The following is a 21,652-nucleotide window of genomic DNA, read 5'->3' as shown; positions in this document are numbered from 1 at the left end:
GAGGCCGCATTAAGGAGAGTTAACTAAGCCCTTGGTACTGTCTGGCAGTGGACAGAAAATTCTTCCATTTTTTGTAATTATTCACAAAACAATCTGAAAAATGTGTGTCATGCATTTGTATTCTGGCCCCTTTACCCCGGTACTCCTAGATAAGATACAGTGCAACCATCTGCCCTCAGAAGTCTCATTATCAATCAATAGAGCTCTCCTGTGTGCAATCTCAGCTGTGCTGTAAAGCCAGGAGAGGTTTCTTTGCAAACATTAGTGAACAAACAGCATCATGAAGACCAAGGAATATAACAGATATCATTATCCTCCCACTTCACATTCATGGATTACTATGTGCTGGTCTATTACACAAATACCCACTGAATTATATTGATATTTGTCGTTGTATTTATTGTGACAAAATGTCAAAAGGCTTAACATGTGTGTGGATGCTTTCACTAGTCTGGCGAGCGTTTACGTTTTGAATTTTCTGTTGCTGATGCATTTAAAATCGTTTGTTACACACTGCTGGACGTCTAATAACCTGCAATACATGACTGAGGGCTTAAAATAATCGAATGTAACACGTGACGAGGAAAGACCAATAAACGGAGAGAAAGGTTCCTTTGGAGGTTGGTTGAACCCGGAAAAGGATTGGTTGGAGGCAGGATCTTGGCGCGAAACTTCGATCTGAAAACGTTGGTCTACTAAGAACCCCACAGTGGTAGAAATTATTTACTTTTGGAAGTGGCAGTAAAAGGCATAAACTGGTATGTGAATGGTTCAGAATGGATACACAGGAGGATAATATGGACTTTGATGAATGGACGCCAGTAAGTAGAGGGAGAGGACGCGGAAGAGGTAAAGCAGAAGAAGGAAAAATGTTAGACAGCCAAAGGAATAAAAGAGAGTTGGAAGAAAACAGTTCTGAAGAAGAGAGAGTAGTTAGGAGGAAAATCGGAAGGGAAGAATGTAAAATAATATTAAAGATAAAAAATGAAGAAGAAAAAGAGAACCTGAGTCCTATTTCACTATCTAGAGAAATTAAAAAAAAGATAAAAGATGTTGAAATGGTGAAGGTCTTGAGAGATGGAAATATACTGGTGGTGTGTAAAACTGAAGAACAAAGAAGAAAGGCTTTACAAGTGGAAAACATTTGCAAGAAAACGGTGACAGAGAGGAAGATTATAGGAGAAGATAAAATCATTCGGGGGGTAATTTATGGCATTCCTATGGAGGAAGATATAGACAAGTTAAAAAAAAGCATTGTTGGTGCAAAGGTAAAAAATCTCAAAAGACTGACAAAAAATGTAAATGGTGAAAGAGTAGGAAGCCTGTCAATTTTAATAGATTTTGAAGAAAAGGTGTTGACACAAAATGTTAAAATAGGATATCTGAGTTTTTCTGTGAGGCCTTTCATTCCTCCACCACTAAGATGTTTTAAATGTCAGAGATATGGTCACATAGCAGCTGTCTGTAAAGGAAAACAAAGATGTCCAAAGTGTGGAGAAGATCACAGAATTGAAGATTGTGGGGAAGAAGTGCAGGAAAAATGTTGCAATTGTGGAGGGCAACATAGAGTTACATTCGGGGGATGTGAGGTAAGGAAGAAAGCAAAAGAAATCCAACAAATTAAAATGACTAAAAACATAAGCTATGCCGAAGCAGTCAAAAATGTACAGAAAGAAAGATCAAGGGATGAAGGTCAAATTAGGATTCAAGATTATCAACAAAGAAAAGTAGAATCAGAGGAAAATGTTACAATGTCTGTGGAAAAACTGATATTATTCATAGCTTATGTCATTAACTGCACTGAACAGGCTAAACACAAAACAGAAAAGATTAAAATAATAGTCAGAGGAGCAGAAATGTTCTTAGGGTTTAAAGAAGGATCTTGGGAAAACATTAATAAAAAGTTGGAAACAGATGGAAGGCAAGGAGGAACCCCAGCTGATAGAAATATATGATAATATTACAGTGGAATGCAAGAAGTTTAATCGCTAATGGACATGAATTTAAAGGGTATATAGATGGAATTGAAGAAAAACCAGAAATTATATGTATACAGGAGACGTGGTTAAAACCAAACCTAGATTTTGTGTTTAAAGGGTATAATAGTATCAGAAGGGATAGAATAGAAGGAAGTGGAGGAGGATGTGGAATATTTATAAAAGAAGGGATACAATATCAGATATTAGGAAAAGGCAAAGAGTTAGAATATATAGTAGTTGAAATTTACAATAAAAAGGAAAAGTGTAAAATAATAAATTTTTATAATCCATGTAAAATATTATCATTTGAGTTGATGGATGAATTAATGGGATACTTAGAAGGAAAAGTAATCTGGTGTGGAGATTTTAATGCTAACAGCACATTATGGGGAAAATGTAATAATAAAAATGGACAAGTTATTGAAGAAATAATGGAAATAAAAAATTTGGTATGTATAAATGATGGAAAAGGAACAAGAATTAATGTAAAAACATGTACAGAATCTGTGATTGATTTAACAATAGTATCAAATTGTTTAGCCAATAACTGTGAGTGGGACATTGACAAAGATACAACAGTAGGCAGTGATCATTACCCCATTAAAATCATAACAGGAATATTAATAAATAACAGGAATACAGGATTATATAAAAGATGGAACTTTAATAAGGCTGATTGGGAAAAATTTAAATATTTAAGTCAAAAGAAATTGGAAGAAATAGATGAGTCAATTGATATAAATAGTTTAAATATAAATATCTGTAAAAAAATCTTACAGGCTGCAGAAGAATCAATAAAAAAAGGAGGAAGAAAGAACGATAAAAAAATTGTGCCATGGTGGACAAAAGAATGTAGTGAAGTAATAAAATTAAGAAATAAAGCATTTAAAATGTTAAAAAGTAACCCAATTTATCAGAATTTAATTGAGTACAAAAGAAAGCAAGCAAAGGTAAGAAAGATTATTAAACATGCAAAAAGAGAATATTGGAGAAACCTTTGTAATACCGTAGGGAGAGAATACCGTAGGGAGAGAAACAAAAATTGATCAAATTTGGAAAACGATTAAAAGAATGAAGGGTATTAGAAAAGAATATGGATATCCTATATTAAAAATAGATAATATAACTATAACGGAAGATAAAGAAAAAGCAGAAATATTAGCTAAAACATTTAGTAAAATTCATAGTTCAAATAATATTAGTGAAGAGGGAAAGAAAGGTAGGGAAATCACAAAGATGAAATATAAAGAATTAATGCAAAATAATGTAGATACAAATAAATTAATAAATGAACCATTTACACAAGGAGAATTGAACTTTGTAACCAGGAAAACAAAAAATACATCACCTGGAAAAGATCAAATTTACTATACGATGATAGAACATCTTAATGACAAAGCAAAAGACAAAATATTAGAATTATACAATAAAGTCTGGGAGGAGGGAGAGCTGCCACAGAGCTGGAAGGAAGCCATAATTATTCCAATAACTAAACCAGGAAAAGATAACACAAAACCAGAAAATTATAGACCGATCGCATTAACATCAAATATTTGTAAAATAATGGAAAAAATGATTAATAATAGATTAACATATTATTTAAATATTAATGGATATATATCTAGAAATCAAAATGGGTTTAGAAAAGAGAGAAGCACAAATGACTCTGCATTATGTTTAGAATATGAAATTAGGAGAGCACAAATAAACAAAGAAAATGTAGTAGCTGTATTTTTTGATATAGAAAAAGCATATGACATGATGTGGGTTGAAGGATTATTAATTAAATTAAATAAAATGGGTATTACTGGAAAAATGTTTAACTGGATTAAAGATTTTTTATCAAATAGAACAATACAAGTAAGAATTGGTCAAGAATTGTCAGATAAATATATAATAGATAATGGTACTCCTCAAGGAAGTATTATAAGTCCGTTATTGTTTTCTATAATGATAAATGATGTATTTAAAAATATTGGTAAGGACGTCGGTTGCTCACTATTTGCAGATGATGGAGCTATATGGAAAAGGGGTCGTAATATCAAATTTATTGAAAAGAAAATACAGGATGAGATTATTAGAATAGAACAATGGGCAAATCAATGGGGATTTAAATTCTCAGTGGAAAAAACAAAACTAATGGTGTTTACACAGAAAAGGAAAAGAGAAAATATCAAACTAAAATTATACAATCAAGTTTTAGAACAAGTAAAAAATATAAAATTTTTAGGTATATGGTTTGATGAAAAAATTATATGGAAAGTACATATAGAAAAAATCATAGATAAATGCAAAAGAATATTAAACATTATGAGATGTATGGCTGGTATTGATTGGGGAGCAGATCGAACATCATTAAAAAGAATTTATACAGGATTAATTAGATCAAATATTGATTATGGAAGTATAATTTATGGATCAGCAGCAAACACTCATCTTATAAAATTAGACAATATACAACATCAAGCTTTAAGAATTTGTACAGGAGCAATCAGAACCAGTCCAATAGCAGCACTTCAGGTAGAGATGGGAGAGATGCCATTAGATTTAAGAAGGAAACAGTTAGCAATAAATTACTGGATAAACTTACAAAGCAATAATCCGGATCATCCCACACGTGATATTTTAAAACCATGCTGGGAAAAAGAAAAAAAACAAGTTAAGAGTTTTGGTTGGATTATCAATAGTATAGCAGAAAAATTTCAAATATATGAAAAAGAAATAAGTTTAATGTTGCCTTTGCCAGTAGTGCCACCGTGGCTGTTACCAGAAGCAGTGGTGGATATGGCGTTGATGGAAAAGAAAAAGGATCCAAAATGTAGATTAGATTCAAGTATAATACAAGAATATATAAACAATTACTATCATTATGTCCAGATTTACACAGACGCATCAAAAACAGATGAAAAAATAGGAGTAGCATTTGTAATACCAGAATTTAAAATAAAAGTAGGAAAAAGAATTACAGATGGATTATCAGTATATTCAGGAGAATTATTAGCAATATTGTTAGCAGTGCAGTGGGTGGAGGATATAAAACCATTAAAAACAATCATTTGTTCAGACTCAAGTTCAGCATTATTAAGTTTAAAACATAATCATTCAGAGGGTAGACCAGACATTTTGTTGGAAATAAAACTTACTTTATTTAGAATACAAAGAATGGGATTAATATTAGTGTTTTTATGGGTACCAGCACATGTAGGAGTTGGAGGGAATGAGAAGGCGGACAGGATAGCAAAGAAGGCAACACAAAACAACATTAGCTTTATAATAAATATTAGTAGGTCAGAGGCAAGAAATATAATTAAACAGAGAATCAGGAAAGAGTGGCAAAAAAGGTGGGATGAAGAAAAGAAAGGAAGATGGTTTTACAGAATCAACAAGATAGTAGGAGAAGTAAGAACTGGAAGAAGGAGTAGAAAAGAGGAAAGATTAATTACAAGATTAAGACTAGGACATACAGGACTTAATTCTACATTGTTCAAGATAAAGAAACATAATACAGGAAAATGTGATTATTGTGGAGAGGAGGAAACAATAGAACATGTAATATTGAAGTGTCAGAAATATGAACAAGAAAGAACAATTTTAAGGAGAGAATTTGTAGGTATTAAAGAAAATTTTATATTGAGAGATACTTTGCAAAGAAGTTTAGGTAGCAAACATATTCAAATTATAATTAGATTTTTCAAAAGCACTAAATTAATAAATAAAATTTGATTGTTGTAATAGTAAATAAGATTTAAAACCATGAAGAACCACACTCCATACCAGTTGGTGGCGGTAATGCACATCTTCAAGTTATTTGCCAACTGCCAAAAAACAACACAGAAGAAGAAGAAGAAGAAAGGTTCCTTTCACAACTGAACTTCCGTTTAGCGCTGAAAGGCTAAAAATGGCCGAGGTTGATTTCGGAGATAGCGAGCTTTTCCAGCAACTGGAGGACGCTTCACCGCCGGCCTCAAGGCACATTCACTTCACAGACGATGATGGAGAAAATGAAGAGGCGAGCCAGCTTCGGGGCAGGCTGGAAGAGTTTGAAGATAATATTGAGAGACTTTCTGAGGAAAATATCCTTATGTCAGTGTAGCATGTTTGCTATCACTAGCCCTGACTGAAAGCTCACGATCTGTAAAATATACGATTGTTTTTGTTGTATGTCTTTCTATTTTCTTAACCTTTAGCTCACATAAAGTATTAAGACGCAAACTCAACATCCTGACACGACCAAGGTAATCTCCTGTTTTTAAACCTGCGTGTGGCCACCTGAGTTAGAAACGAAACTCCTCGGTATACATTCATCCAGCGCTAATTTCTACCTGCGTTTGCAGTGGCATCACAGTGGAAGATGTCAACATCGACGGGCCACTTCTTCAGGTCCTTTTTACCAACAATGTTATATCAAAGTAAGTTCAATGATGCACCATTAAAAGAGGCTCATTTAGAGGACACGATGATGGGAAGCAGACAACCAAACAGAAACCAAGACCTGCCTATTTTTAGTAAAGTTTGTCACCGTGAATAATCTTGAAATACTTCTCTTTATTCCAGTAATATTCTTAGAGTTGACTTGTTGCTGCGCATAATTGGTGGCTTCTGTAGATGTTAGATAATAGACATATTTTAACTCATTTGACCATTTCAATTACACACAAGGCTTGTTTTAGATTAAGGAGCTCAAGACCTAAATGCTTCTGGATTTATGTGCAGCTGACATGGTGGCAAATATGAATACTAAACAATGCTTCTCCGCAAGGCAATGTCGTCAGGAAATCGAAGACTGCATCTGCAGTGTAATTTTTAACCATCAGAAACCAGGCAATGAAAAGAAGATATCAGTGTTTCACATGAAACCACAGGTATTTATCTAGAAATCTTTTGTATTTTCAGAAATGTGTGTTAAAGGGATAGTCCCAAGATTGTCTGAAAAGTGGTTCTTTTAAAAAGCAATTAATATCTTACCTGTGGTAGATAACATTAAATATCCACTTTTTTCCCTGCAAGCCGTTTTGCTTTGCACGAATTAAGATTGGGGCTTCTTGAAATGTATTCTTAGATGTAAACAAATTATTTCTCGCAAATAAAATACAGATAAAAATCTGCGGGAACAACTTTCTCGGCACCTTAAAAGGGGTGAAATAAATATTTTCATCCTAACACAAACCATCACCAGGCTTGAGTTTTAGGATCATTGTCAGCTAGTTGCATTTGTTTTATGGGACGATGAAGATCTTTGAGCCCTACAGCTGCAATATTATGGAATGTAAAAAAAAAAAATTGTTTAAATCTGTGGATTTATGGGGTTTTGAATATTCTATTATGTTCTTTAATTGTGTATTTGGATATGTTTAGGTGGCTATTTGCTGTTGTTGTTTCAGACTGCAACAAATACCAGAGCTTCACAGGGACATGTCCTTAAGTGTGTGTTTGTTGAAAGAGAAGAAGCTCAGCTAAACTGCAAACCAACTACTTGAAGAATACTGCTCTCGTCTTACTATTAGCCATCAAAACAAAGCTCTTTACTAGGGTCAGTTACTGCAGTATGTTGCTCACACACAATCAATACAACAGTAACACGGCCAGGAATCAGGTGGAAAAATCCGGATTAATCGGACCTGGAGGCTGTAGCTAACAGCTGGCTCAAGAGGGGCCAAGGCAAAAGTTAAAACAGAAGCCACATCAAAGTCAAACATCATAGCTGTTTATGCAAACACTGTTTAATGAACCTTTAGGATGCATCAGGTCATTGTAAAATACGCAGGAAGATGGTCGCCGGATGCAGTGTACCATCTGTAATTTTCCCGTGCTAAACACATGCTTAGAATAGAGATGTAAAGTGTTTCCAGTCAGAGTAACTGTCTTGTATCAAAGTAAAGGGGTGTATAAAGGTAGGAGTATTAAAGCACTTTAGTGAGCAGAAATTTTATAGCTTTTTACACGGCCTTAGTTTTGTATCAGAGAGTTAATCTGACCAGGAATGCTTTACAACTTCCATTCTTAGCTCGTTTCACACAGGAAGGTTAATGGAGGTGCACCACCTCCTGCCTCAATTTACTGTGTAAATAACCACTGGCTTTGCAAATTACATCCACATGCAAATGTGGCAACAACTTTAACGTTCACAAAATAGCCCTGGTATAAACCCGCCATGACATTTTGAGCTTGGAGTTATTTAAAGACCCCAGAAGCCAGTTTTCCTCCCAGCTTCTCTCAGACTAGCCCTTAGTTTAAGCCTCAGAGTCCAACTAATGTGGATTTATACTAAATGAAGATGCTAAGAAAATTATCTACTGCAGGGAAGATATTGACTGCTTAAAACCGTTTTAACCTTATTTTAATAATCCTGACCTAACCCTTTAAATAGACGTTCACTAAAACGTGTTTTACTTTCTGAAGAATTCAGCTTTTGAGTTGGATGAAGATCCTGATAAATTGTCCTCCAGTAGTGTGAGAACCACAACAGAAGCCTTTAAAGTAAGTATCTAAATTTATCTCCACACATGGCAGAACCTGCTGTCATAAGAGAAGGACAATGTTATATTTTATATTATTTTGTCTCTTAGGTTGTTGGGAGCGTTTTATATTTTTCTTCCTTCAGTGTTGACAAACTTGGCCAGCCTTTGGTGAATGAAAACCCCCAGCTGACTGATGGATGGGATGTTCCAACGTATCTTTGAAATTGATTTATTTAGCATTTTTTCAAGTTTTTTTTTTTTTTTGGTTTTACTTTTAGGTGCTTATGGACAACTCTTGGGTTTCAAGAAAAACTTAAGATGCAATAGAACAATAAAAAATGACTATTTTCCAGATCTTTTAAAAAACGTATCAAAGTATATTTGATCCAAAAACATGTGCTCCAACTTCCTGAATTGTTGCACAGCTACCAGCAGGTTTTTACCCAAGTTATTGGGACAGATGGAATGGAAATGGAAACTAAAAACAGAAGGTATAAGGTTTACATTATTTATGTAGATTTTTCTCTTTCTTTTACTAAAATGCTTTGATTTTTTTTTTTTTTTTTTTGTATGGCCGATTATTTTCACAGACTCAAGTCCATGTGTTTCAACTGTGGCTGCAGCACTCATCAGCTCAGAGACTGTCCACAGGTACGCTACTGGAGTTATTAAAATGGCAGGAATCCAGGTAAAATCCTCAACGAGGAAAGGCAGAACTTGATTTTCTGCATTTATACTCTGACCTCTCCCTAGCCTAAAGACATGGCTGCGATCAACGAAAGAAGAAAAGAGTTTAATCAGAACTCGAGCCAGATCACACAGAGCAACCAACGTTACCATGCTGATGAAGTGGAGGAACGCTTCGCCAATTTCAAGCCTGGAGTCTTGAGGTAGGATCGGTATTTTGTGCAAACCAGAAAAAAAACAATGATCACATAAATTATTTCCACTACATTTTATTTCTGAACAGTGAGGAGCTTTTAGCGGCCCTGGGAGTGGATGGTAACACCCTCCCTCCTCTGATTTATCGAATGAGGAAGCTAGGTTACCCACCAGGATGGCTCAAAGAGGCGGAGATGGAAAACTCTGGCTTATCACTCTATGATGGAAATGGTACGTTTGGTGTTTTAATCATATTTTCCTTATTTGATTTGGTTTTTATAAAACTGAAATTTATTTGGAAGCAGAATATGTGGACTCTGTCCCCTTATTTTTCTTTTTTGTAGTATCAAATGATGACACTGGCAGCACTTCACAAAACATCTCTTATGACCTTTCCAAGCTGGTGGATTTCCCAGGCTTTAATGTGTTGGCACCTCATCAAATAAAGGATGTAAGTTTTACAGCCCTTCAAACCAAATGTTAAACCTAAATATTTCAGAGTTAAAAAGTTCAAATCGGCTCAATTTTTTTATTTTTTATTTCAAGAGAGATACTGTAGTGTTGGATTTTAAAAATAAATCTGTCCTAAGTATCTAATACTGCATTGGCCACATAGTTTTATGGAAAGATATGTTGCAATTTCTCAGCATTTTGAAAAATCGTATTCTTGTCTGACTTCCAGGAGTTCATGCATTACAGTTCGATTCCAATGCAGACCAGTCACATGAAGCAGAACTATGCAGCCTACCTGTCCAACAACTTTCCTAAGGTATCAATTAAAGCTTTAACTTTTCTTTTTTTTATGTCAAAGCTCAACACTTTATAAAACCAACTTGGTGTTAATCATATTTTTAGTTAGACCAAACGGTCTGCAACCTTTACAATCCAAAGAACCATTTTTTTCCATTGTTCCTCCAAAATAACATTTTGAGCCACAAAAGCTCATTAATATAAAAATCTACATTATACAATTTGTTCTATGGTTAGAGAAGGATAGATAATATCTATATAGTTTTAGAACTATTTTTTACATAGAGAAATGAATCAATTTTCTTGATTGTTGAAAAAGAAGAAACTGGTTGAAAAAAAAAAACAAAAAAACGTAAGTACCTTTTTGTTTGATTGTGTTGATACAATTGGCTATTTTAATATTTAAAACCAAGCTTGGTTCAATCCCCCCAACCACTGGACATAAATGATTATTTTCTGACTGTTTAAGGTTGACAACTCATCTTTATTTAGATCTCAAGATACTTTTTTTGGCAACATTTCCATTCAAATTTAGTCTTAAGAGGTATTAAAAGTGGGGCTTGGTTGGCCAATTGGATCACCTACAACCAGTTTTGAACCACATTAGAACCTCAGTAGAATTTATGAAAATATGCATTACTTTTCTGCCACCATTTTATGTTGTTTTAGACAGATGACAAAGCAAACTTTTTATGTTGTTAAATAAAACATTGCATTTTGGTGTATCTTTTTGAGAGAAAAGTCTATTTTGAGGCCCTTAAGAACCACACGCAGGTCCGAAACTACAGGCTGCTCCTCTTTGACCCAAGTGGTTTACTTTCAGACTCTGATTTTATGCATTTGAACCTATTTTATTATATTATTGACATTTTAAAGAAAGGACCAGTTTTTGTTGTACTGTTTGTTTGCAGCCCTAAAATGTCAGTTTTCTCTGTCAACAGTCTGGTGTCGCTTGCAACAAAAGACGACAAGAGTTTGACTCATCCCCCCACCTCAGGAAAAAGACAAAGTCTAGCCCCGATGTGAATTCAGAGAGAAGCTCAGATATGGACGTTGAATCAGGTATTACAACACCTTATGCATACTTTCCTATGCAAACTAATTGTCCCTCATTCAGTAATGAAGTGATATTTTTCCAAGAATATTTTTGCCTAAACCGGACTTGAAATGCAGGGAAATAATTTTTATTTTATTCTTATGGTGCCTTTCTCAGATCCAGGAACACCTTATTCATGTTGCTCTGGTGACTTCCATTTCCAGCCACCACTACCTCCGGGGTCCCCTTGCTACAGTTCACCTCCCCCTTTACCCCAGGGAACTCCCCCCTCCACACCTACTCCCCCACCTCTCCCTAAAGGTACGCCTCCGCCAACTCCCACCAACGGCTCTCCAGCTCTGCAGAGGCGTAACGTGCCGCCAGTCGCTGAGACTGTGGACGGAGCAGAAGACGATCTGACTCTGGAGGAGCTGGAAGAGCAGCAGAGGTTGATCTGGGCAGCTCTGGAAAACGCTGACACAGCCACAAATAGTGACAGTGAGGCGGCTGCTTTGGGAACACCTGGTACCAGTTCACCCAGTGTTTCCACGCCAGCACACATTGACACGGAAATGGAAGATGTTGACGAGTCGGTGGACAGAAGTCCTGAACCTTGCCATGACAGCGAGAATCAAAAGGAACCAGATGTACAAGAGAGTTCGACTGCAATCACTGGACCCATGAAAGTAGAGGACGAAAGTCCTCAGAGTCCTGAGCCGGAGCCTGTCAAGCCCCAAGATGATAGCCCTGAGAGCCCAGATCCTGAGATCTCTGAGGAGAGGACTGGAGATACGTCTCTTAAGCATGGGGAGAAGATTATAGCAGTTCCTCATCGGAGCAAATTTGCAGCTGGCATTGTTCCATTTGAAGATACTCCTGAATTTACAGAAGTAGCTGAAGCCACTGGAACATACCTGAAAATCAGAGACTTACTCAAAGGTTCTCCTCGAAGCATGGCAAAGAAAAAATAAAACGTTCGTCTCATGGATTCAGAACATAACATGGACACTTTTAATCTAAAACTTCTCAGTTTCACTAAACATAACTGTTTTATTTTTGTTTTGTTTTTAGGCAGTTCATCTGTAAGACTACAATGACTACAGTTTAAGTTTCTCTACCAGAAACATTACCTTTTTGAGTTTTGTTTTTTTATATGAAGTCTGTATAGTGTTTAATTTTTATATGGTCGTGTTTAAGTGACTTTTTTTCTCCTATCAAATTTGGATTGCTTTAAAGTCTTAAGTAAACATGCCTGTGCTCTCTCTCCATGCCTTTATTTTACAAGTTCTCATATATTTTTACTAGAATAAATAAATCAGTTATCAAGCAAAGGGACTAGAAGACTAGTCATGCTTAGCATGTTTCATAGAAATTGTTTTGACCCTCCCATATTTTTGCCACAGTGATTTCTAGGTCATCCATCCATTGTTTTCCTCTTATCAGAGATCGGGTTGCAGGAGCAACAGGTCTAAGAGGCATCCCTCTTCCTGGGAGCACTATTGAGATCATTCTGGGGGATCTCAAGGGGTTCCCACCTTAGAAGGGATACAGTATTAAGTCATTCCAGTGAGTTCTGGGCCTGCCCCAAGTCTCCTCCTGTTGGGAAGTACCTGGAAAACCTTCAAAATAAAAGCATTGTTTGTGAGGCCATGGATCACAACCACAAACAAGTCTACTGATAACCTCCAGGTCGGGGGTCAATCTCTTCCTCAAGTGGAGAATTTCAATCATTCATTAACTCATATAAAAAAATAAAAAATTGTTAAAAACATGAATTAAAACAGATTATTATTAGAAAATACATAAATTCAAACAGAAAGCTATAAAAATATTTAAATATGTAGTCATTTTAAATAAATAAAAATGACAAATATTGAAATAAATATAATAAATGCATTAAATAAATTATATCAATTCCGTTGATGTTTCAAAAACTATTAAATTAAATCGTTTAAAATTTAAATACTACAAAATTAGATATGCAATCACCTTAATGAAACTGGAATACATATATTAAGTAATTATATGAATGTGTCAGTTTATTCAATACACAGTTAAATAATTAAATGTTAAAACCGTTGATTCAAACAAGTATGTGTGAAAATCACAGAGAATTATTTTTAATGCTTCTTGTGTTGCAGTCCATCAGAAAACCTGCACACACGCTTAGCTATAAACCAATCACCTTGTCAATAGCAGTATTAGCTCCGCCCATTGACTTTGATTGGGAAGACTGAGAAGTCAGGATAAACTGCAACATAGGATTATAAAATATTTAAATATAAATGTTTATTTAAAAAATAAGTGAATGCGGTTATTATTACATCAGCTTGTATCATATGCATAAAAAAAATTAACGAATTAATATTTTTCACATTTAATTGTTATTTACCTAATTAAATATATGTTAAATAAACGACTGAAACATGTAAAGAAGTGTATATCATTGTATTTAATCATGATATCTTTAGAAATATGAATTCAAGGCTTAATCTAAGTGTTGGATTTCGGCGAATCGATTTCTGCCAAGTAAGTGTTCGGTCTTGAATAGAACATCTTTGGTCAGCACCCACCCTGACGTTCCAGTTGGCCGTTGGACAGGCGGCTGCTCGTGCGGGATCAGAGTAGTCGTAGTTTTTTACTTAGCTAGCTAGCCAGGTCATGTTTTTTTTTTTTCTCCTGAGGACGGAGCCTGTGTCGGAACGTATCAGGTCAGTAGTCACCCACACCGAGGTCTTGCATGTTCACGTGTCTCTCGGTCCCTTAGTGTCTCATAAGCAGGCTGTTTCACACCAGGAGAAAGTTGTTCAGGTGCTGTTGACGTTACTGAGGTGTTAGTTAGTTAGCTAAGTAGCTTAGAGCCCTTCCGACCACCGGCTTGTACTGCTCGGGCCTAACGTTACTAGCAACTAATCACGTCTGTTCTCACCGGGATATTAAATTTGGGGATTCGACTAAGCCGAGGAGGTGACGGTTAAGTCAACCGTCTGCGGAACTATCCACACAGGTGATACAATCTAGCTGTTCGTAATGCCGACGCACAACTTGTGACGGCGGCAGTGCTCCTTTCTGGAGCTTCGCTGACATTGCGGAGTCTTGTAGACTTGTGGAATTTGTTTCACTCGCTCGGCTCACGACGTTTATAAGGTGAGGAAATTGTCTGACTCTTTTTTGAACGTCAGTGTCTCTCTGAAAACAAGTTGTTTAACATGACTGTAAGATACGTTAGTTGACATGATGGTACCCAGATGTGCCACCTCATCGTCAGATCCTAATCCGTTAGCTTCAGGCACTGAGGTGAACCAGCAAGTTATGCTAATAAGCCACGAGTTTCACCTAAAATAAGACATCTTTACTGTGTTAAAATAGCTCTGCTAGACTGTAAGGTGTCACTAAAGCAGCTATGCTATAATGGACTTTGGATCTGTATGTGTTGCAGTTTATATGTCTGAATTTGGCTTTCATGAAGTTGCGTCTCTGAGTCAGAGAAAAGCAATTTAGTTAACGACGGACTGATTATTTAATCAAGAAGTGTGTTTTACCAAGGTGGTTCCTTCCTATTTACAAAAAGAACAACAGTTTCTACACGCCAATATTATATAGAATGGATTTTCAGTATTCATCAGATTGTTTTCATCTTAAAGACAATCAAGAATATCCTTCAATATGTCTCTGTAAGGCACAGGGTAGAATTTGAACACAATATTCTGGTTGAACTTTTGGCCTTTGTCTGCCTGTAGACGAGAGGATTGTCAAATTCAAAATCGATGAATCTGCATCCCCGAAATGAAGACCCAAGTTCTCACGGTTTCTGCTGCTTCTCTTTCTGTTTTCTTTTCTACACCTTCTCTGTCAGTGCCGGCAGGGGTAATCTTCCCGGCAGATGTTTCCTCACTGAGGAAGAGCTAGAGTTTGGCTTTGCCTTGTGACAACAAAACCAAGGAGTGTGAGATACTTCAGACCGTAAGCCGTTTTTGAGGTTTAAGGTTGTTTTTATGGAGAGACCGTTTGAAATAATAGTATCTCCTCCTTATGTGCGGCAGCAGGCGGGACACCTCAACACTCAGGTGACCTGGCTGACATTTGTGAGCCTGCTACACTTGGTTGCTTATTAAAGTCACGGGCTAATATTAACCCACTGAAAGATGCCGTGGAATGAAAGCCCACTGATTTCTGTAACAATTCCAATCTCCAATCAGGTAGCAGTAAACATTTTTCTTTATAATACGACGAATAATTAATGCATATTATGTTATACTATACTGTTGTTTTTCCTCATTTTAAACATGCAGACTGTCATAATGAAAACAGAAGTTTGGTATGGTAATGCTGCCATTTAGTAATTTCAGTTCTGTTTTGCAAACTACAGTCTGGGTAGGTTTCTGATTGTGCTGGTTGGAAAAAAAATACGGGTTTTAAACTACAGAACTTATTTTGTGCGTCGTTACTAATTTTTATTTTAATGGTGATACATCAGAATTGTTATAGCGTTTTCTTTTTTTAGCTTTGTTAGGGCTTGTAGCCCACGATAGTAATGCTCATGTCCCATGTCCAAAATCACACATTATGTAAAACATAAAATAAAACATGGAAGAAAGCAGAAAAGAAATCACAGCTGAAGCCAAATATCTTAGCTAAACATGCAGGGGATCATTTAGAGAGAAGTTATTGGTTTAATGCATTTTGCAGACTTCAGCTGATGGTTTTGTTTGGGCTGCTGCTTCACTTAAATCCACTTATTTTATAATCCTTGGGCAAAAAGTGTTGATAACAGAGAGAGGTGCTTTTCTTTCAAGATTTTTAGATATTCTGACTCTAAAATATGGTGCTCAACCAGGGTCTTAAATTTTGTTCAAAGCACTGGAATTTGGCTTCATTTGAAGCTACAGATTAGATTGAGAGTTGAACGCAAAAGATTAACATTACCGGGAAAAATTTCAGCCTAAGTGGATCATCTGTAGTTGACCACATCAGCTTATCAATCACAGTTAAAATCCCATGTTGCAAAACTTTTCAGGTTGATGCTAGAAATCCAGCTGTCATTTTTATTTCAGTCAGATGAAGCAAGATTTAAACAAAAGAGGGAGATCCCTTTTTTCTCTGGCCTCCTTTTGAAGTGAGGAGTCTGACGGGGATCATTCATGACACATAAAGAGAAAACTGGAACATTGCATTCAGACCAAGTCATGCCTGTAGATGGCTGTCCTTTTTTCACAGTTGTCTTGGAAGAGGATTACGAGCTGCACTGTATCCTATCCAACATTTTATCTGCTTATGTGGGACTGTGTTGCATCCCAGTAATGCCTGCATCAGTGATAGTTTAAAACGTGCATTGTGTGAAAGAATCCCACATGAGCAAACCTACTGACAAGAGTTTCAAGGCTTTCTAATGAGAGACCTGCTGCATCATTTTATTTGCCTCATACTGACAACAATATGGCAGAAGAGGTGAACAGAAAAAAAGGAACATGAAGGGTGATGTTCCTGATGGTAAAACGGCAAAAGCTAAACAAACAAAAATAAACATGAAGCAGAGCAGAGGAAATGAATACCTCACAGCGTCTTTCTGCAGTTTTCATGTCATGGTAGAAAGAGGATTTCTGTTTAAAATGTGTGTATCATTGTAGGATTATGCGTTTGGATTACAAGAATTGGTAAAAAACAAGTCAAATCCTGCAAATTGCCTTCAACAATCAGAGTAAAAACAACACAATCACTGCCGGCAACATTGAAATAGCAAAACAAGTTAGAATTTTCTGACACAATGGTATTAAATAGGTAAGATATACCTACATGCTTTAAAATTCCCTGATAGGAAAATACCACAATAGTTCACAGCACAGAAATTTAGGGTTAAACTCATTCAGCAGGAAAAAAAAAAACATGTCTTTTGTTTCTGAAAAAGCGTGAGAGCTACAGCATCTTTAACTGTCAACACGGTGAAGGAGTGGTAATGGGTGGAGATCTCAGACTCAAAACTAGCTGGAGACCAGGCAGAGGTTGTGACGGAGCTTTCTTCTGGTCAGTCTGCTTTATCTGACAAACAGGATAATCTGCTGCTGATAGTGGTTGTGTTTCAGCAGTTAATCCCGTGTTAGAAAAGCTGCCAGCAAGCCGTACACGATTTTAGACAGCAGAATGATTGAGTGAGAGAACGTTTTTAGATCAGTGTTTCTTCTCAACAAGGTCACATGTTGAAGCCTTCCAAAGTTCACGATGGCTTCATCAAAGGCTGCATATCAACTGGCCTTCCTGACGGGATATTTTTAGATCCGTGACTGTTCTGAGAAGCTTGTTGTCATAATAGCGACACAGTGCCTCTGTTAACGGAGTGCTAAAACCAAAGTAAATCACAGTGTCATAAATATATTTCTGTTTGCTATTGGATAGTTTGCACAGTCTACATTCCTGGCCTCTGATTTGTCTGTTAATAAACCTTCATTTTCTTAAGCATTGTGTTTTTGTGTCTCTTTTTCAACAGGGTTTCTTTTTGTAAGCAGAACCTTCCCTTCCTTTTTCCCTTTTCCTGTTTTTTTTTTTCTTTTTGTTTTGTATTTTTCCTTCATTTTGTGTGAAGAGAACGGCTTCACCATCACAGACCTGGGGAAAATTATTTTGATGCTTTGGAGTCAGCCTGCACCCACTGTAAGACACAAACTTTGTGGGTCGGGTCACTGCTGGAAGTATGAGCACAGCCAAGCCCACTGGGATCAAAGCCCCTAGCAAGATTGCTAGGCCACCTGGAACTGGAGCCCCAAAGAACAACCCACCCCCAGGTACGGTGTGAATCATGAGAGTTTTCCTGGAAATGTGCACTGTATGATGCTCTTTAGCTTAGTTTGTGTGGTTAATAAATACATTAGTTGAAGTAAGTTATTAATTTTATTTGTGCCGTTTCTTATGCTTGTAAATTCGGAATCCCATCCTTCGCTTCTCCATACTTGCTTTGTTAAATCATTTGCTTGCACCTTTTTTATTTATTGTATTAAATCCTCTTTTTTTTGATATGCGTGCTACACGAGGATTGTTTTTGGGGTGTAACAAATAAAAGCAGAAAGCTACCAACAACTCAACCCGACACGGATCAGGCTTTTCCTGGCCTTTACCGATTTCTGGTTTTCTTTGATGTTTGACCTGGCGATAGATTTTTTTTTTTTTCTTAGGCATAAAGATTAAAAAACTGGTTCCTTCATAAATGTAGCAGTTTTGAATCCAACAGAAAATTGAGGAATGGCAAGATTATCTAAATTTATAAAGGCATGTCTTATTTTTACTTTAAAAAAAAGTGCAACGAACTACGTGTTGTTGATGATTGTGTTTACTGACTACCATTGATTAGAGTTCTTAGTTTTGATGCATTTGCTGAACTGGAAAAATCGTATTAAGTATTTGGCCTATCCCATATCAGGCTGACTGGTGCATCTCTACCAAGAACGCATAAAAAACTCAGCAGACTGTGTTTTTCTCTTGGTCTGTCTAAAGGAGTCATTCACTTACTGGAGAAATTCTGCTCTCTTTTTGTAAACACAGCTAAAGCGGCTGTGGCTGACAAAGCAGCTGCCAGTACCAGCGGAGGAGATGGCAGCAATGCTGAAGACGGGTTCCAGATTGGGGAGCAAGTATGGGTGAATGGAAACAAGCCTGGCTACATACAGTTTTTGGGAGAGACGCAGTTTGCTCCCGGGCAGTGGGCAGGGATCGTCCTCGATGAGCCGATCGGCAAGAATGATGGGTCTGTGGCAGGGGTGCGCTACTTCCAGTGTGAGGCCCTTCGAGGGATATTTACCCGCCCCTCCAAGTTGTCGCGCACAGAAGGGGAGGCTAACGGGACCCAGACTGCACCACCATCCCGCGCAGCATCACCGACACCCTCAGTTGGAAGTGTGGCCTCCCAAACCCCTGGTACTAAATCAGCCTTGCCCCTGAGTGCTACAGCCAAGAAAGCCTCTTCCCCCACTCCGGCTACAGCAGCGTCTTCTAACTTGGCACACACAAACAGCGAATCTGTCTCCAACCTCTCTGAGAGTTGCTCTGTCAAGAAGGGGGAAAGAGAGCTGAAGATGGGTGACCGTGTGCTGGTAAACTTTCTTTCTATTAACTGTTTTAAAAATAAATCGTAGGTATTTCAGCAAAGGAACCAAATTCTGATCCATACTTCTTGGTAGCATCAGTATTTGCATGGATGGTAATCTTGAAGTCTCACTGAACTGCTTGTGCCTTCACATTTCTAACACTTCTTTTTAGCATTTATGAACATTTTACACAGTTATGTCCAATCATATGTTTACAGTACTTTCAGCCCAATTAAATGCTGATGAGCACTTTCCTTCCTTACAAATTTCCTATTTCTGTCCCTTGATACAGCCTGAAGGCTGTTTGGCATACTATGCTCACAGGAAGTATTGCTCATGCAGTGGCGATGCAGAGGAAATTTACTCACCATCACCAAATATAGCTTCTCATGAAGTTTGCAACTGTGATTTTGGTTTTTTATTATACTTTTAATAATTAAAATAGAAAGGAAAAATGGTTAATGTCCAGTGCTAATAATTTAAGCACCCAGTTCCAAGCTTAAACATGTTTGTTTCTGTTGCTTTTATGGAATGATCTCACTCAGGCTTTATTAGCATGCCAAGCGGATTGCTTTTTAGGCTTATCTGCTGAGAGGATTATGTTGGCTAATGTTTGGTGTTTCCTTCCCAGGTTGGTGGCACAAAGGCAGGGGTGGTGCGTTTCCTTGGAGAAACAGATTTTGCCAAAGGCGAGTGGTGTGGCGTGGAACTGGATGAACCGCTTGGAAAGAATGATGGGGCAGTGGCTGGCACCAGGTATGAAAGCCACACGATTCATGAACGACTAAAAGAAATGTTTCAATAAACCGCACACTTTTTATTCTACAGTGTAATTATTCTCGTTTTGTTTATTTTTGCCTTTAGATATTTTCAGTGCCAACCTAAATATGGCTTATTTGCTCCAGTTCATAAAGTCACACGCATTGGCTTCCCCTCCACAACCCCAGCCAAAGCAAAAACAACAGCTCGAAAAGTAGTGGCCACACCGTCGGGGCTGAAGAGAAGCCCCAGTGCCTCTTCAATCAGTACCATGAGCTCAGTGGCATCGTCTGTTAGCACTAAGCCAAGCCGAACAGGCCTGGTGAGACATCAGTACACTTCGTATTGGCATGTCACTGTCCTAAATTTGTTTTATTCTGTGCTTAGCACCATGGATCATGCTAGTTTTTCTGTTTGAACAGTTAACTGAAACATCATCAAGATATAATCGAAAGATTTCAGGCACCACAGCTCTGCAGGAGGCCCTGAAGGAGAAGCAGCAGCACATTGAGCAGCTGATGGGTGAGAGGGACATGGAAAGAGCCGAGGTGGCCAAGGCCACTGTCCACGTTAGAGAGATGGAGCAAGAAATCGGCCTTCTCAGGGAAGATCAGGAGCAGGTCAGCTCACTCCACAATACAAAATTACAAAATTGGACATTAGTTTCTATAAAATTGTTTCGCAATCAGTGTTGAGGCCCTTTACTTTCTATTTTTGAAGATGGAGTCAAAAATGGATCAGCTGCGCTCCTTGGTGGAAGCAGCAGATAAGGAGAAAGTAGATCTACTGAATCAACTGGAGGAAGAGCGCAGGTAAGAATTGTATTTGAGATAAACACACCTTCATGTGGGACACTGTTTTTGGATTTATTATGATATTTAATCTGTTTGATAGGAAAGTGGAGGATCTTCAGTTTCGTGTAGAGGAAGCTTGCATTACCAAAGGAGACCTAGAGGTAAATGTGCAACTCGTACCTTTACCTCAACAAGTAAGAGTGCAACATGTTCAGTACAAACATGACAGGAATATTTATTTTTTTTATCATGTCCAGCTAGTCTAGATATAATAACTCACCATATTTTAATTAGTAGCAGATGCTCTAACATAGTTTCAACTCGGTATCTTTACAGGGTTGTAATCTAGATAGTTTTTTTTATTGATAATGAGTTGATGCAAATGAATTGAACTATCTGCTCTCCACTTTTTTTAGCTGATTTGAATGGACAGTTAGATGCTAGCTTTATCACATGCTAGCTGAGGAGCCGTTGACGGCACCAAATAGCAAAATAGGATCCAAGTAGAGCTTTGCCATCGCTGTGCTCAAAGCAGGAAATGGTTGCACAACCAAATCCGATCTCTACAAAGTGTCAGCCATGATCTTTTTATTGTAGCACTGAGGGGAACATTATAAAAAACAGAACTGCTTATGGGAATTTTCTTTAAAACATCAGAGAAATACAGAACTTGTTTTTCTTTCTACGTTTTAGCATTTTTATTGCAACAAGTTTAAACAGCAGACCTGACTGATGAAGTAAAACAGTCCAGTGTTATCTCTGTTTTCCTACATCTAAACAAAGAATGTATTTATTTCGCAGTGCTACGCAGGAAATCTTAACTATCCTGACGACATCCAAGCTTGAATTAGTTGTTAAAAATGAATTCAACAGGGTTGGAAATCCCCTTTTATCTTTTCTTGTGAGTTGTGCTTTAACACCT

At 37.2% G+C, this 21,652-nt stretch overlaps 2 protein-coding genes across 6 annotated transcripts in view; both read left to right on the top strand.

Moving 5' to 3' along the window:
- Positions 1–5,843: 5,843 nt before the first annotated feature.
- On the top strand, positions 5,844–12,369 carry zcchc8 (zinc finger, CCHC domain containing 8). The gene is made up of 14 exons (XM_047382687.1): positions 5,844–6,052; positions 6,172–6,214; positions 6,314–6,388; positions 6,739–6,841; positions 8,379–8,456; positions 8,546–8,649; positions 8,863–8,928; positions 9,028–9,088; positions 9,191–9,327; positions 9,408–9,550; positions 9,664–9,770; positions 10,002–10,088; positions 11,011–11,131; positions 11,283–12,369. The coding sequence occupies exons 1-14, from the start codon at positions 5,878–5,880 to the stop codon at positions 12,074–12,076; spliced, it is 2,094 nt and encodes a 697-aa protein (XP_047238643.1). The 5' UTR covers positions 5,844–5,877; the 3' UTR covers positions 12,077–12,369.
- Positions 12,370–13,632: 1,263 nt separating this feature from the next.
- The window catches only part of clip1a (CAP-GLY domain containing linker protein 1a), a 32,557-nt gene continuing 24,537 nt past the window's right edge, over positions 13,633–21,652 (top strand). For 3 of the 5 annotated variants that reach the window (XM_047380786.1, XM_047380784.1, XM_047380783.1), the window contains exons 1-8: positions 13,633–13,816; positions 17,587–17,881; positions 18,636–19,183; positions 19,809–19,933; positions 20,042–20,258; positions 20,359–20,556; positions 20,657–20,748; positions 20,831–20,891. In XM_047380786.1, the coding sequence (XP_047236742.1) occupies positions 17,791–17,881; positions 18,636–19,183; positions 19,809–19,933; positions 20,042–20,258; positions 20,359–20,556; positions 20,657–20,748; positions 20,831–20,891 (1,332 nt within the window). In that variant the 5' untranslated portion in view covers positions 13,633–13,816; positions 17,587–17,790. The remainder of the gene's footprint in view (positions 13,817–17,586; positions 17,882–18,635; positions 19,184–19,808; positions 19,934–20,041; positions 20,259–20,358; positions 20,557–20,656; positions 20,749–20,830; positions 20,892–21,652) is intronic. The other 2 variants (XM_047380785.1, XM_047380787.1) reach the window with 2 other exon arrangements.

Source organism: Girardinichthys multiradiatus, chromosome 12 (genome assembly GCF_021462225.1).
Source record: "Girardinichthys multiradiatus isolate DD_20200921_A chromosome 12, DD_fGirMul_XY1, whole genome shotgun sequence".
Taxonomy (NCBI): Eukaryota; Metazoa; Chordata; class Actinopteri; order Cyprinodontiformes; family Goodeidae; genus Girardinichthys; species Girardinichthys multiradiatus.
This window is presented reverse-complemented; position numbering and strand designations above follow the sequence as displayed.

What these genes read in the sequence shown, in the direction of transcription:
- zcchc8 (XM_047382687.1), top strand. Translation starts at nt 5,878, where the DNA reads ATGGCCGAGGTTGATTTCGGAGATAGCGAGCTTTTCCAGCAACTGGAG. An exon ending in AACATCCTGACACGACCAAG is followed by an intron (nt 6,215 to 6,313) that starts GTAATCTCCTGT and finishes CTGCGTTTGCAG; the next exon opens with TGGCATCACAGTGGAAGATG. An exon ending in CCACAACAGAAGCCTTTAAA is followed by an intron (nt 8,457 to 8,545) that starts GTAAGTATCTAA and finishes TTTGTCTCTTAG; the next exon opens with GTTGTTGGGAGCGTTTTATA.